The 16,113-nt window shown below is 38.0% G+C and overlaps 1 protein-coding gene across 1 annotated transcript in view; it reads left to right on the top strand.

Annotated features, from left to right (window-relative positions):
- The window catches only part of LOC103595339 (ras GTPase-activating-like protein IQGAP2), a gene marked incomplete at its 3' end in the record, with an annotated part of 150,237 nt that overhangs the window by 120,442 nt on the left and 13,682 nt on the right, over positions 1–16,113 (top strand). Inside the window, exons 10-13 of the mRNA XM_008578724.1 lie at positions 786–949; positions 3,677–3,837; positions 9,243–9,367; positions 15,782–15,945. Coding sequence (XP_008576946.1) covers positions 786–949; positions 3,677–3,837; positions 9,243–9,367; positions 15,782–15,945 — 614 coding nt within the window. The remainder of the gene's footprint in view (positions 1–785; positions 950–3,676; positions 3,838–9,242; positions 9,368–15,781; positions 15,946–16,113) is intronic.

Consider the following 16,113-nt stretch of genomic DNA (forward strand, 5'->3'; position numbering starts at 1 on the left):
TGTGTTATTCCTGCCTCCCGGGTGCCTTCGTTATAGAGCAAAACCCTGGAGGCTTTTTCTGGTTTGCTCCTGCCTGGTAGCAGAGTTCATCACTCACCCTCCCATCTGGCCAGCCTCTCACTTTCTGTGCTCTGAAGACCATGCTGAATCTGCTGTTCCAAGCACTTCAGTTCAGTCATTGAAATTCAGGTCTTTATTACAACTGGTGGAGAGATCACAGAGCTGATGGTTGGATCAGATGATGGAAACAGCAATGTATCCCAGTGCCTGCTGTGGGTTGACCATGGTGTGAATTCATTGGGAGGATACCGCAATTGGGCAAAGCTGGCTTCTGGCCTTCATGTAGCTTAAAGTCTCCTTGGGGAGGCAGTACTTATGCACAAGAAGCATTAGAGAACAAGCCTGCCGGAAATATATGGCCCAGCTTTAAATAACTCTGAGGATTCACATGATATGAAATCCTTAAGGACTCAAGCAATGTTAATTCTTTATGCAAGAGGTAGGACCAGAGCTGTTCCTAAAAGGTATGATTTTGTAGGGAAGAATACTCTTATAACTCAAGTTCCATCAGTGCTGAGGTTCTTTTAGGGACTAACTCCAGGGATTGGACTGTCTTGAATTACTTAGCTGACATTTCCAAGGCTTTGCGTACCCTGCACCTGCAGCTTGTCAGAATTCATGGAAGGTGACTGCTTAGGTTCAAATCCTTGGAAAGAAGGGTTGGTTGGGTTAGGCAGCAGTGGGAAAAGCAGACATTCTGAAAGAACGTGAACCCCCACCCTCAGGGCTGGCTGCAGTGGACCACATCAATGCTGTCCTTCGGGAAGGTGACCCCGAGAATACGCTGCTTGCTCTGAAGAAACCAGAGGCCCAGCTGCCTGCTGTTTATCCCTTTGCTGCTGCTATGTATCAGAACGAACTTTCCAACCTCCAGAAACAGAATGCCATGGTAAGTCAGAGGAGACTCCATTTATGGAAAGGTTAACACTGAATCCAATCGGTAAGGAAGGCTGTTTAGGAAAGATGAATGGGGGTGGAAAGTTTAACTTGTACTGAACTCCAGTCTCATTGGCCCACCCACACCAATTCCAATGCTTGCTTCTTCTTTAACTCCTGCTTTTAAACTACATAAGACCCTAACAACATAGTTAAGATATCCAGGCAGTGGTCTATACAAATACACATAAAAACAGGTTGTTCCTACTCTTTGTGTGGTTTTTTAAGAACGTTGGCTAATTTAACTATACTGACGTATTTTTTAAGTGTATAATATAAGCTTTGAATCTGCATTTCTAGAAATATGCAACTAAGCACATTAGCACCATAGCTCTGATTTTTGTAAATTTATGCTCCTTAATATGCTATAGTATTAAATAGTAATATTCATATAAGGTTATAGTAAGTAAGAGCATGTTTGCTAGTACTCCTGTAAGCCAAACAGTAGAACAGAAATGAAAATACTAGCTGTCTCATATTTTAAATTCTTGGAAGCAGAGCCAAGAATTGAAAATATGAGTGAGTTAATATTTTTAAAAGGTGGGGAAAAGATTATTTAACAAATGAAATCCTTACAAGTGTAGTGTTTAACCATTTTTAAGAAAACATTAACTCTTACACATGTCATATATCAGAATAAACTTCCAATAAGAAAGTTAAATGTTAAAAAATAGTTTAAAAGTTAAATTTCTAAGAAAACATAAAAGGATGTTTATTGGATCTTAAAAATCAGAATCAAAACTCATTTACTAAAAAAGGAGAGAGACCAAGAGCATGAATAGACAATTCACAAAACAAGGAATATGCAAATGATAAAGAAGTTCAGATTTAATCAGAAATAAATAAAATAAATGTAAATTAAAACAAAAATACAACTTTTAAACAATTTGATTGGTACAGATTAGAAAGATTTAATCCAGTGTGGATATCAGTATGGGGCAGCAGGCATCTCCTAAATAGCCGATAAGAGTGTGGATTGTACAACCTTTCTGGACGGTGATCTTAGTAACATGCATCAAAGGCCCATGATCCTGACAATTGCATTCTAGAAAATGAGACTAAAAGATATGAATCAACAAGCTTTAGCCACACAGATGTTTCACAGCACTGTTTATAATACTGGGAAATAGAAAACAAAAGATATGTTTAACAAAAAACACATTGCTTAATTTATGATACTTCCATGTGCTAGAAATACTGTGCAACTAGTAAAAATGATAGTGTAAAGATTAATGATTGGAAAGATCTCCACATTAATACTCAGTGGAAAAAAATGAGATTAAAATATATAGTATCTTGTTTTTTTGTAGTAAAAAAATGAAGTCAGTTAAAAAGAACAAAATCTCTATAAATGTATGCATGAGTTAAAAATAAATAAAAGGAATATACCCTAAAGAGCCTGAGTGGTAGGAGTTGTTTTCTTATTCTTACTTATCAAGACTTTCTGTATTTTCTATGTAGAAATATTTTATTTTTTTAGATTGCACTTAGGTTCTCTCACTAATATTTTCTCCCACTTTTCTAGCTTTGAAGCCCAAGGAAACAGACACTCTAGCTCTGTCATTCATTCCCAGATGGTCACAGTCAACCTGTGGTTATCCAGCCTCTTTTCTTCTTAGTTTTTCCTTATCCTTTTTTGTTTGTATACTACTTTAGATACTTGTAGACAGTTCAGTGTGGGTAAATGGTAAATGATTCCATTCTGCTCTTTACCTGTAATTTTATGACTTCCTTATGTGTTAAACTTGTATTTAATGTAAGATATTTAGATAAAATTTACTTACATTCTCTGCATGATAACTTTTTTTTCTCATTTGATTTAGAAAGTAAAATTATGCTTTGTTAATATATATTAAATATATATAATATTCTAAATGTAAAGATATATATCCGCTTTTTTTTTTAGTCACTTTTTTTCATGCTCCATATGTTCCTTCAATATGATGAAAGAAACATCCCTTTTGAAGTTGGGCTAAGATGGTATAAAATGATTAAATGGAAGAAAATATTGAAGGAAAAAGGTGTTCTGGGAGCTAAGATGTATTTTTTAAATAAGATGAATTCAGACTTGAAATCACATAAATCTGGAAATACTTACTTCGGATTTCTTCAAATATCTAGACCTTGTAGTACATTTTAAAATTTCTACCCAATTTATAATAATGTAACTTAGACTAAGATTTTTTTGAAATTAGAATCAGAATTCTTGGCTCAAAGACCTTGCTTTATTTTTCTGTTGGTTATCACTTTTAGGCAAAATTCTCCCCTCCTTTCCTTTACCCTTAATTCAAACTGGAAATCATTAGCCGTGCTAAAATCTTGCTTCATACTCTGTCAGTGACAACCTTGTCTAAGTCTTGGCTTGATTATATGGTAAGACTGAGCCCATAGCAGCCAAAGAGCTGCGAGTAGGGACCAGCTTTGGGAATGCAGGTATTTGTGGAATCATAACTGTTGGTTACAACTGACTCTGTCCCCAAGATGATTATCTAAGAAACCCAGGAGCCATTTACCAGGCCTTCAAAGCCAATGGAATGCAGGTGGTCAGTGACCCCTCTGTCTGCTGGGCCATCAAAATCTTTGACTTTTCATTGTTCTTTGAAATGTGCATTCTCAACCCCCATCTTACACATGAGATGTGTTGTTTGGAGAACTTACATTGCCCTGTGTTTTCCAACAGAACTACTTGGCCCATGAGGAGCTCTTGATTGCGGTGGAAATGTTGTCTGCTGTTGCTTTACTAAATCAGGCCTTGGAAAGCAACGATCTTGTGTCTGTGCAGAATCAACTCAGATGCCCCACAATAGGCTTAAACAATCTGGATGAGGCATATGTGGAACGGTAAGGAACATTTTCCAAACCTCCTTTCAGTGAGGAAATGCGTTTTTGGCAGATCTCACAAATTAAGAATTTGGCCCTTAGTAAGAAAATCTATATACCATGCTCCTGTTTCTTGAAAGCTAGCCTGCTCTGTTTTGAGTCCTTCTAATTAGGGTTCTTCTTTACAGTATTCCTTTTGAGAGAACAAAAAGAATCTGAAAATGATCGTCCTGTGGCAGTTGACTGACTGTCGTTGGCAAAGATTATTTGATAGGCTAAAATTAAAGGAACTGTTGAAAACATACCATCCCTTGGGCTTCTTTTGGAGCTGACAGAATGTACAAAAGCTGGAAGCAACTTAATCATCCAGTCCAGTTCTTTTATTTCACCAATGAGGAAACTGAATCTGGAGTTATAATGGACTCAAAGTTGCAGTTGGACCCCAAACCCTACTCTTCTGATTGTTAAGCCAAAGGAACCCTGAAACCACAGTGGGCCGTAGCAGTGGGTAACAACCTCATTTTAGTATCTTTCATGTCATGTTCCTAAAATGTGGCTAGATAGTATAATTGATAGTATTATAAAACACTTCAGAAGATCTGGAGAGAAAATTGGGGGCCAGAATAAGGACCAAAGGAACCCTGAAACCACAGTGGGCCGTAGCAGTGGGTAACAACCTCATTTTAGTATCTTTCATGTCATGTTCCTGAAATGTGGCTAGATAGTACAATTGATAGTATTATAAAACACTTCAGAAGATCTGGAGAGAAAATTGGGGGCCAGAATAAGGCGCCAAACTGGAGATTCAGTTAAGGCAAAAGCCCAAGTTAAAATGAGCGAACGCTGGATTCTTGTGACCACCAGGGGGAGATGTCTGCGCAGATCTTGACAACAGCTTTCCCGATATTGAGTCCGGAACTGCTCTAATTAATAGGTTGGCTGATTCTCTTGGGTCACATACAGTGGCACAGGAAAAATCAGAGACTTCTTAGGTTTTAAACACTTCTTAGATGTTTGACCACTTGTCTGTGCAGAGAATGGTCAAGAAGTAGTGGAAGGACAGTGCACGTTCCTTGTTTTAGTTTTCTTGGAGAAACTAATGCTCTCTTCTCCTTAAACTCAGCCATCTGAAACCCCTCAGAGTCTGTTTCCAGGGTAATTTATTTCTACCTCCACTGTTTCTATTAATGGCACCATCCTCTCCTCCATGCTCAGAAACCTCCTTAAGCCCAACCTGTGTTTTCTTCTGCCCTCTGTCAAGCACCCTTGTGCTGTGAAGAGCCTGCTCATTTCTGCCGGTGGCAGCGGCCAGTCTGTGTGTTCTACCTCTGCAAAATGTTTCCATTTCCCTGTGACCACCCTTGTTCAGACTTGACTTCTCACCTTTGCTTCTGTAATAACCTCCAAACCGGTCATCCTACCTCTGTTGTGACCACCAGGGGGAGATGTCTGCGCAGATCTTGACAACAGCTTTCCCGATATTGAGTCCGGAACTGCTCTAATTAACAGGTTGGCTGATTCTCTTGGGTCACATACAGTGGCACAGGAAAAATCAGAGACTTCTTAGGTTTTAAACACTTCTTAGATGTTTGACCACTTGTCTGTGCAGAGAATGGTCAAGAAGTAGTGGAAGGACAGTGCACGTTCCTTGTTTTAGTTTTCTTGGAGAAACTAATGCTCTCTTCTCCTTAAACTCAGCCATCTGAAACCCCTCAGAGTCTGTTTCCAGGGTAATTTATTTCTACCTCCACTGTTTCTATTAATGGCACCATCCTCTCCTCCATGCTCAGAAACCTCCGTAAGCCCAACCTGTGTTTTCTTCTGCCCTCTGTCAAGCACCCTTGTGCTGTGAAGAGCCTGCTCATTTCTGCCGCTGGCAGCGGCCAGTCTGTGTGTTCTACCTCTGCAAAATGTTTCCATTTCCCTGTGACCACCCTCGTTCAGACTTGACTTCTCACCTTTGCTTCTGTAATAACCTCCAAACCGGTCATCCTACCTCTTTTCTCTCCTCATTTGTTAATCTTTCTTACCCGACCAGGCTTTGCTGTACTCTCTTAGTGCTCAAGTAGAAGACAGCTGGTCACTCCCTTATGAAGCTTACGCTCTAAAGAGGCACTAATGGGGCATCTTGGTGAGAGAACTGTCAAGACTGTCCCATATATTTAGCATCCCTAGCCACTGCCCTCTAACTGAAAGTAGCCCCCCCCACTGACTCACCCAGTCACACACATTGATTATCAAAAATGCCCACCCCCTCCCCCACTTAAGGAAGTGGTACCACTCCATTTGAGAACCGTATTTATACCTACGGATACATATTCATAGTTCAAGTGTTCTGTGTAAGAAATCTAAAGAATTGGTGTGTTTGTTTTGATGTTTTTTAAAAAATTTGATTTAAGTGCATTCTGGATCACCTGGATGACCCAGTACTGACATGAGATTTCAGCACCCACTTTGGTTCTTGTATTGACAGTTATGTTGACCCCAAGTGATCTTCCACAGCCTCAGCATTTCAGTCTCAATGTCAGCTTTCTAACCTGGGTTCTCAGAAACCCAGGTTTGCAGATTTTCAACTTTGAGGAACACTGCTCAGTCCAGGGCCACTGTCTATTAGACGACAGGTTCTTCATAGCACAAGGGTTCTGGGCAGGGCCACCTTGATGAATTCTTGCAGAATCTCTACCTTTTCACCATGGTATCTACTTGTGGGGCTGTGTTTGCCCAAAAATGTTCCTTTGTCTAATTCTCACAAAAGTCATGTATGGGTTAGCATTGGCTCTGTGCACACTGTTTCCAGATTAAATGTTCTAAGATATAGTGATGTTCAAAATTCTCTGTTTGATTGTTCCCTGTTCTCATCTGAATTAAGACAGACTCCTCATTCTAAACCTGTTTGCTAACCTTAGTTCCGGCTACATCCCTACCTGTATTTTGCACTTCAGCCAAGCTAGATCCGACCATACCAGGTACTTTCTGGTCTGTCCTCTCCTATGCATGTTCCTCTCACCACCAGTAACTTGGTACCTTCACCCAACTCTGCTAAGGACAGTATTGGAGCTTCCAAGCCCTGCTTACCTTAGATTATGCTTCTGTGAAATATTTTCATCCTCCCCTCGCCCCAACCAGTGTTATCTCTTCTGGGAACTAGCAGGATGTGGTTAGAGGAGCTTAAAGCCCTGGAATCAAAACTATCTGAATTTGACCCTTCCTAGCTAGCCCTTTTTCTTCATCTATAAAGCAAAAAAACCAAAAACAAACAAACAAACAAAAAACCAAACCTACTCTGTGTTTGCAGAACTTTTTGAGGATTAAGTGCTTGGTTCACTGCCTGTCCCAGGGAAGGTTCTCCACCAGTAAGGATTCTCTCTGCACATCTCCTTCCTTCCTTTGAACCCCGTTATATCTACTCTTATGGACTTTCTCTACTTTTATGGCCTTTGCCTGTGCTCTGCTTTTACACCCTTTTGAATTTTTGCCATCTTACCCACTGGTCTGAAAGCTCTTGTAGTAAAGGCATCTTGTTCCTCCTAGAATTCCTGTGGTGCCCGCCACCTGTTTTGCATGTAGTCAGGACTTAATAAACATCTGCTGAACTAAAGTGGACTGTTCATCTTCTCAGAGCTTCACAGTCTGTTAGACTGGTAGCCTTACTGGTCTGTCCATAGCATCAAGTAAAGAGAGCTCTGAAAGAAAGAGGGAGAAGAAAGGAAATAGACCTGCTTGGATAGACGAGGAATGTTTTCTGAAGTTGATAACTTCAGTACCGGCAACTAATACTCATTTGGAAAAGGCTGTGGAGTTCTTATGGGTTACTCGTAAAATCTTTTCCCTTTGGCTACTTTTTGTTCTTTTCGAAAGAAGTGATGCGTGTTTGTGTTTTTTTCTGTGATTATCCTTAAGCTTTCTCATTTTACTTCTGTTGGTCATCATTTAGATGGTATGCATATGAAACGCCCATGTGGATTTTGCACTTTTAGAATGGTCCCCGTCCATAAGGGTTGCTAACCAGTGCAAGTTGCTATTTGTCCATATTGTTACTGTGGTCAGTATTATTTATCACAAATTACTAGTGTAGCAAAGTATTTCCTTAGATTTGTAATTCTTGGTAAGGTAAAAATCTCACCCATTACATTTAGCCAGTGTCAAGCCTGCATTTGGTGAGGCCTCATTCAGCTACAGACAGTGAATTGTAACCACCACTTCTATTTTGAGTGATGTTTTCCTCTCAAGTTACTTCAGTGTCACTTTGACGCATGCAGAACTTTCAGAAGATTTGTCACAACCAGGGAAACAATTTTCGACTCAATATTATGTCACTTCTTTTAACCTCTGCTGTTAACAAATCCATAGGCTATTCAGAAGTCAAACTGCATATTGATCCAATATGTACATAGAGCATTATTCTTTCTTTCCCTGGTGTAAAGATGTAAAAGCAAACTAGACTATTGAGTTTCATTACTTTGGGCTGGAATAGTGTATGTTAACCTACGGTTGTAACATTGGTTCAGTAATTTTTAAATGAGAAAAAATAAAATAAATAAATGGGAAAATTGATCATTGAGAAATGAAAGTTTCTTAATAATATATGAAGATGGAAAAGTTTTTCCTTGAAATTTCCCCAGATTAAAGAAATAATCAGAGCACTTGACTAAACTATTTTCCAGAGGGCTGTGCACAGAGAGGCAGGTCAAGGGTCACAAATGAGGTGTAAGAACTCCATGGCAGTGAGGGGACACAGAAGTTTTTGAGTAGCTGCTATAGAGCCCTTGGAAAAATGGGCAGGTGAAGAGGCCTTTTAGGATGTTCTGGTTCGACTCATGTACCACCTCTTCAAGAAAACACATGGTGAAGGTCTCGGTTACTCTGCAAGGCTTCTGAAGCCGCATTTGCATTTTATTTGATTCCTCAGTGGACATATTAGGCCTCAAGGCAGCCCAGATGTATTAGGGTTGCATAGAAAAGGTCTTTCAAAGCTTGGATTTTGGAAGGAATGAGAAAAATAATAAAAAGTACCTTTGATGATGGAAAGATTGAGAGCCACAGTAACTGAGTTTTATCACGTAGCAATCATCTATAGACTGAGCAGAACCAAGACATGCAAAGGGGAAGAAAATTAGTGAATAACTGGGGGCGGGGGGGAAGTAATTTCAGAGTTGAGAACTTCTAGCTTTGCTAGAGTTAGGTACAAGGTTGTATTTTGAGGAACTTTCATTAAACACAATTTGCACATAAAAATACTTTAAAAAACCCATTAGTATAAATGAGCTTGGTGTTTTTGTTGACAGAGCTGCACAAGATAATTGTGTTTGCCTTTTTTCTCTTTGTCTAACCTCATAACATCTACTTTTGGCCATTTGTCAAATGCATGAGAGGAACAAAGAATGAAACGTCTCTGATTGACATCATGATTGTTTTCTCTTCCACAGCTATGCAAATGAACTACTCTCCATTAAACTAGAAGCCTCATCCCAAGGGCAAGATAACTTAAGCTGGAATGAAATTCAGAATTGTATTGATATGGTTAATATTCAGATTCAAGAAGAAAATGACCGTAAGTATGGGACACTTTTCTTCTCCAGTGTAGTGGGAGAAGAAGGGGTCTGCACAACTTAATTTTCTAGACTAGCACTGCAACTTTTTGCTCATGGAACCCTGTGAAAGCACAGCCCCCTGATATAAAAGCATTTATATATATATAAATTTTATGCCTGTACTGCAGTAACAACATGTTACAAACATTACAAAGCATGCAAAAAAATACATTAAAAATATGACTAAGAGCTGGCCTGTGGCTCACTTGGGAGAGTTTCGTGCAGATAACACCAAGGCCAAGGGTTCAGATCCCTATATAGGGATGGCCAGTTAGCTCACTTGGGAGAGCGTGGTGCTGACAACACCACGTCAAGGGTTAAGATCCCCTTACTGGTCATCTTTAAAAAAAGAAAAAGACTAAAAAAACATACATAGAAATCCTAATATTTTCTTGTTATTTGTACTTCAGAGACAAGTACTCTAGGTAACTCAGCTTTTTAAGCACCCAGTTTTATTTTGACCTTTCATTCAGTCATTTTTCTGAAATGTGACATACTTAGGAATGGAGAAATTGGGACATAATATAATTCTTGCTTTATGATCACAAATCATGGTGATTTGCTGTGTTTCTAGAAATTATGAGGAAAGTGGGCCATCCAAGGAGATATGCCCTGGACCATGCTCTCTTGCATTTCAATGTGCTTGCTTTTCATTTGCTTCTTGCTTATAAAAATAAAATGAAGAATGAGGAGCTGTGTAACTTCTGCAGTCAGTAAATTCTCTGCTTTTCTGTAACATGAATTACCAAAGTCAAGCTTCAAGCTTTTTTTTCCATCATAAAAACAAACCAACATCTTCTTCTTTGGCTTCCAAGCTCTTTGACTTGTCAGCAACAGTGGGCTAGGATTGCTAGACTCATTGACCTCCTTCCCACCCTCCAGCTTTGACTTTTCTAACTCACTTGCTCTAAGCTTGCTGATAGAGTAGGCAGATCCTTCTTTCACAAGTTTACCATGTTCTGTTCTAGTACATCTTGGTAGTGTGTTAGGTCTTCTAATGCTGTATTTAACTTTGGAATACTAAAATCACTCTTTGGATAAGTATACAACTTTGCTAGTTAATTGCATTTGCATAGTTTTCTTTTTCTTTTCTATTTCCTGTGAGCACCGTGCCAAAAGTCGATGCTAGGTTTATTTTTTAAGCGTCTTCTCACTTTAAGCCTCTGCTATAAAACAGGATCCAGGTGTGCTGCCTGGACATAATGTACTATGAATGTACCATTGTTATACTGATCCCTGGACAGTTTCGTAATTTTGTCCTTTTCAAGTTGTGTACAAATCTAAATTTCCTCTTTTGGGACCACACAAGCTCTCTGTTGCCTCTCTGCATTTCCTTCCAGTGAGACGTTTGAAATCTCTGCAGTCAGATGGCTTGCTCACGTCCCACTTAGCTCTTTGCTGACACATTGGCTTGGGAGCTTGTGGGTCTTGCCAGATGTTAGTCAAGCACCACTTTGAACAGCTGTCCAACATCATTGCGGTGGGAGTGGGGGAGCCTACTGCTCTTCGTGTCCTGCTGCAGGGCTGAGTCCCGGCCCTCTGCCCTCCTGCCTTCCTTCTCGGCCTCAACCTCCATACTCTGAGTCTCCTATGGCAGTGGTTTGGTGCTATGGCTAATGCCACCCAAGGGGTAGGGTTAGGGTAGACCACACAAAAAATTGTGTCCCATTTTTTTCTTCTAATTTTTTCCCCCAATTCTTTTTGGCCACACCCACAGTCCAGGTCTACTTTGGTTATTTCATAGGTGCTGCTTACACAAACAAAAATGCATTAGTTAGTTCTCAGTGCTGAACGATTATAGTCTTGACACTGATTAAAAGGGAGAAAATGCCATTTTTGTCTGAGACTATCAAATAGAGCCTTTGCTTTACCAAGAAAATAAAAGTAATGTTTGATCTTTTGTAGGTGGATATTATTTTTAAGCAAAAATCTTTTTTGACTGTTCTGGCTTTTATCTATCAAGATAACTGCACTACTAAGTTATTCTTCATAGGACATATGACACGGCCACTATAACATTTTTTTAAGCATCTTGTGATGAAGGGCATATGCCATAACCAGGGAAGCTATTTTGGAGTATTATTTCCTTTCTAGAATTTGGGAAATTTAATACACAGCATTTAATTTATCTGTGTTTTGGATTGACTTTTTTTTTTTTTTTTTGTCAAAATGAAATATTTTTGTTTAAAGTTCCTGAAGTGTTAAGTTTGATATTATGTTTAGGTAATTGTTTAAAATGCTGAATTTTAAAAAATGCACCATCATAAATAGCCAAGAATTGCACAATAGAGTAATTAGATTATCTGAAAGAGCTGAGAATTTTTCATGGACATTTTGAAAGTGCATGACCTTTGCCTCCTCAGTCCACCCCTGCCACAAGCTCCAAGGTCTAATCCTGTGTCTGAGTTGGGATTTGGGTAAGGTATGCAGCTAACCGAAAATGATAAATGTGGAACGTGGATTGAATGGACAAGCTGCTAAATGCATTTCCTCAGACTTGGATGCTTGGTTGATTTCTTACTGGAAAGTTTACTTTTCCAAGTAGAGCCACAGAGGAGCATTATTTTAACCATGTGGCCTAGACAAGGAAGTTTTGTTCATTTGAGGTTTTGCTTTTTAAATTTGGTAGGTTCCATTCTCTTCCGTACCTCATGTGCTGTCTCAAATACATGAATTCTAAGAAAATGCCCACTCCCTCAGTGGACTAGAATGTTATAGTGTCACGTGTTGATTTAAAGAAGTGGAGCATGGGCTGAGGCTCAGCAGTCTTTGTTCAAATGGGATTTCCCGCTTAGTTATAAACAGAGGAAGTGATGCAGATGTGCCCAGGGGGCTTCTGGGTAGGTCTTTCAGCTCCTATGAGGTCATTTACTATGACCTCAGCACCTTGTGTTCTTAGAAACACATCAAACAAAAACTTAAGCAGGTGATTTCAATCAAGTCAGCTGGAATGAGCTCATTCCCAGGTGATTGGCCATAAGGAATACACGTTCTCTTGGTTCTGTTAAGACTGTTTTTGGATGGGGTGTTTAAAGGTATTTAGAACAGCCTACCAAAGCCAGGTCGGGAGAAAGACATGAAGTAGCCCGTGCTCTTCCAGTTGATAAATACTACAGGGTGAAATGACAAGGAATACACGTTCTCTTGGTTCTGTTAAGACTGTTTTTGGATGGGGTGTTTAAAGGTATTTAGAACAGCCTACCAAAGCCAGGTGGGGAGAAAGACATGAAGTAGCCCGTGCTCTTCCAGTTGATAAATACTACAGGGTGAAATGACAGTACCTTGTATATGGATTGGACTTAGACTTTTCAGAGTTCTCCCATTGTTTTGAGATAATGTAACTTGCATGTTAGAGAAACATTTTGCTTTTTTAAAAAATATATTTAAGTATTAGAATCTGGAATAACTTCTTAGAGTTTTAGATTGTCCCTTTCTTCTTACAGGTAAATCTTTTCATTCTTAGCAAGGTGGTGGTTATGGGATCATTTATTCAGGAAATATTTTACTTTAATTTGAATGTCAAGTTGAAGATACTTTTTAAAAATTAAAAGTGCTGATTCTATTCCATGGCATATCTCATTTCTAAAGCGACTATTTTTGATGAAAACCAACTGACAAAATGAGAAATAAGTTGGGCCTTTAAAATGCTTATATTCTAAGCTTGTTGCTTATTGATGTTTAGTTTCTTTACCTTATAAGTCTATATTCTAAGATGCTTTTTAAGATGATAAAAATTAAACTAGAGGATATGCTTATTCGTTCTTTGGCACATTCATAAATTAGGACTCCAGATATTATTTTACCACCTGATATTATATAAACAATATGTGAAATTAGTTATCCATATTTGAACCTTAAAGGTGTGCCAAAACATACATGACTACGCTTATTTCTAAGGAGCCTACCTAAACTTCCCAGCCACATGTGGCTATTTAAATCCAAATTAATTAAAATTAAATAAAATTTAAAATTTAGTTCTTCAGTTATACTAGCTACATTTTAAGTGCTAAACAATTACATGTGGCTAATGGCTACTATATTGGACCGCACAGATTTCCATCATCACAGAAAGTTGTATTAGACAGCACTGAACTACAACTGACCTGGAAATTCACTCAACTGTTCATTAATATTGTAGGGAATTGCTTAATTTTGAACTATCTCTGTTATGGCATCTTTTACAGAGTGGTAAAATAGTTATCGAAAGAGTAGAATTTATATTCAAACTTCTCTACTAAGTTTTATTTTCTTTACATCTCTGCATTAAATTCTGTCAGCTCTGGTATTCTGTGGTTCTGTCACCTAATATCTTGGCATTACTATCTAACATCTAAATGAGAGTTACACTGGAAATTAGCACCCCTACTGCTGCTTATCTGCAGTTATGCCCCTTTTCATAATAGCTTTATTAAGATACAATTCACATGCCATAAAATTCACTGTTTTAAAGTGTACCTTTTAGAGATTTTTATATATTCAAAAAGTTGTGCAAGCATCACAACTAGCTAAATTTAGGAGCATTTTCATCTCTCTTAAAAAAACCCCCCATACCCATTGGTAGCCACGCCCTTCCCCCATTCCTCCCTGGCAAACACTAATCTACTTTGTTTCTATGGATTTGCTTATTCTGGTCATTGTGTATAAATGGAATTTTACAATATGTGGCCTTTTGTGTGAAAAAAAACCCCCCATACCCATTGGTAGCCACGCCCTTCCCCCATTCCTCCCTGGCAAACACTAATCTACTTTGTTTCTAGGGATTTGCTTATTCTGGTCATTGTGTATAAATGGAATTTTACAATATGTGGCCTTTTGTGTGTGGCTTTTTTCACTTAGTATAATGTTTTCAAATTTCATGCTTGTTTTGTCATGTATCAATACACTTCATAGAGTATTCCATTCCATGGGTATACATTTCGTTTATCCATTAATCAGTTGAACATGAGTAGAATTGCTGGATCAACATAATTGGTTTAAATTATTAAACATAATTCTGTGTTTAATGTTTTAAGGAACTGCCAAACTGTTTTCCAAGGTGACTATAACATTTTCCATTCCCATCAGCAATGTGTGAGGGTTCTAATTTCTCTACATTCTCTCTCTTTTTTTTTTTATTATAGCATCCTAGTAGCTGCAAAGTGATATAGGATTGTGATTTGGATTTGTGTTTCCCTAATGACTAATGACATTGAGCATATTTTCTTATGCTTATTGGCTGTTTGTATATCTTCTTTAAAGAAATGCCTATTCGTGTTCTTTGCCCATTTTAAATTGAGTTATTTGTCTTTTCCTTGTTGAGTTATAACAGTTCTTTATATATTTAGTATGTCTTTTTATCACATATAGGACTTGCAAATATTTTCTCCCATTCTTTAGATTGTCTTTTCACTTTCTTTGATGGTGTCCTTTGAAGCATAAAAGATTTAATTTTGACACAGTCTCATTTATCTTTTTTTTTTCTTGTTTGTGCATTTGGCTTCATAGCTAAAAATGATTGCCTAACCCAAGGTCACAAAGATTTACGTTCCTGTTTTCTCCTAAGAGATTTATGGTTTTAGCTTTTACATTAGGTTTATGATCCATTTTGAGTTAATTTTTGTGTATGGTATGATATAGGAGTTTAACTTCATTCGTATGCATGTGGATGTCCAGTTGTCCTGGCATCATTTGTTATAAAAACTTTTTTACCCATTGAATTATCTTGGCACCATTGTCAAAAATTAATTAATTGTAAATGTAAAGATTTATTTCTAGACTCTCAATTCTACCTCATTGATTATCCTTATGCTAATACCATGGAGTATTGATCACTGTAGCTTTTTAGTAAGTTTTGAAATTGGGAAGTCTTCCAACTTTGTTCTTTTTTTCAAGATTGCATTGGTTATTTTTGGCTTCTTGCATTTCCATATGAATTTTAGAATCAGCTTGTCGATTTCTATTTTTAAAAAGGCAGCTGGGATTTTGATAGGGTTTGCATTAAATCTGTAGAACAAATTGAGGAATATTTCAATCTTAACAACATTAAATCTTTCAGTCCATGACAGGGGATGTCTTTCCATTTATTTAGGTTGCCTTTAATTTTTTCAATGTTGTTTCACAGCTCTCAGTGTACACATCTTGCACTTCTTTTGTTAAATTATTACTAAATGTTTCTTTTGTAATTAGAATGTGTTTGTAATTGGACTCTATTATGAATTTTTTCTTAATTTCATTTTCAGATTGTGCATTATAAGTATATAGGAAGATAATTGATTTTTGTACACTGTTCTGGTATCCTTAAGTCTTGCTAAATTTATTGGCTCTTTGCAATAGGTGATACTAGAGAACTTACAATTTACTGTGACTTAAAAGAAAAACTTTTCTTCATTTTCTAGGAATTCTAGCTTTAGGGTTCATCAATGAAGCTATTGATGAAGGGAATCCTTTGAAGACTTTAGATACCTTGCTGTTACCTAATGCTAAGATTAGAGGTGTGGACCCAGACTATGCCCAGCACTACCAAGATGTTTTACACCATGCTAAATCACAGAAATTCAGGGTAAGTTTTAGTATGTTTGTTTCCCTTAAATTTACAGGCTGGGTTATGGGGGGGAGGGTAGGAAGGAAGATTTTGTACAGCCAGCAAGTAGGATAGTGAGAACTCAAACCCAAGCCTCCTGTTCCCACATCCCAGGGGGGAGGAAAATGGCCTTCTCTCACTGTTCCA

This window comes from Galeopterus variegatus, unplaced genomic scaffold (genome assembly GCF_000696425.1).
Source record: "Galeopterus variegatus unplaced genomic scaffold, G_variegatus-3.0.2 Scaffold1749, whole genome shotgun sequence".
Classification (NCBI taxonomy): domain Eukaryota; kingdom Metazoa; phylum Chordata; class Mammalia; order Dermoptera; family Cynocephalidae; genus Galeopterus; species Galeopterus variegatus.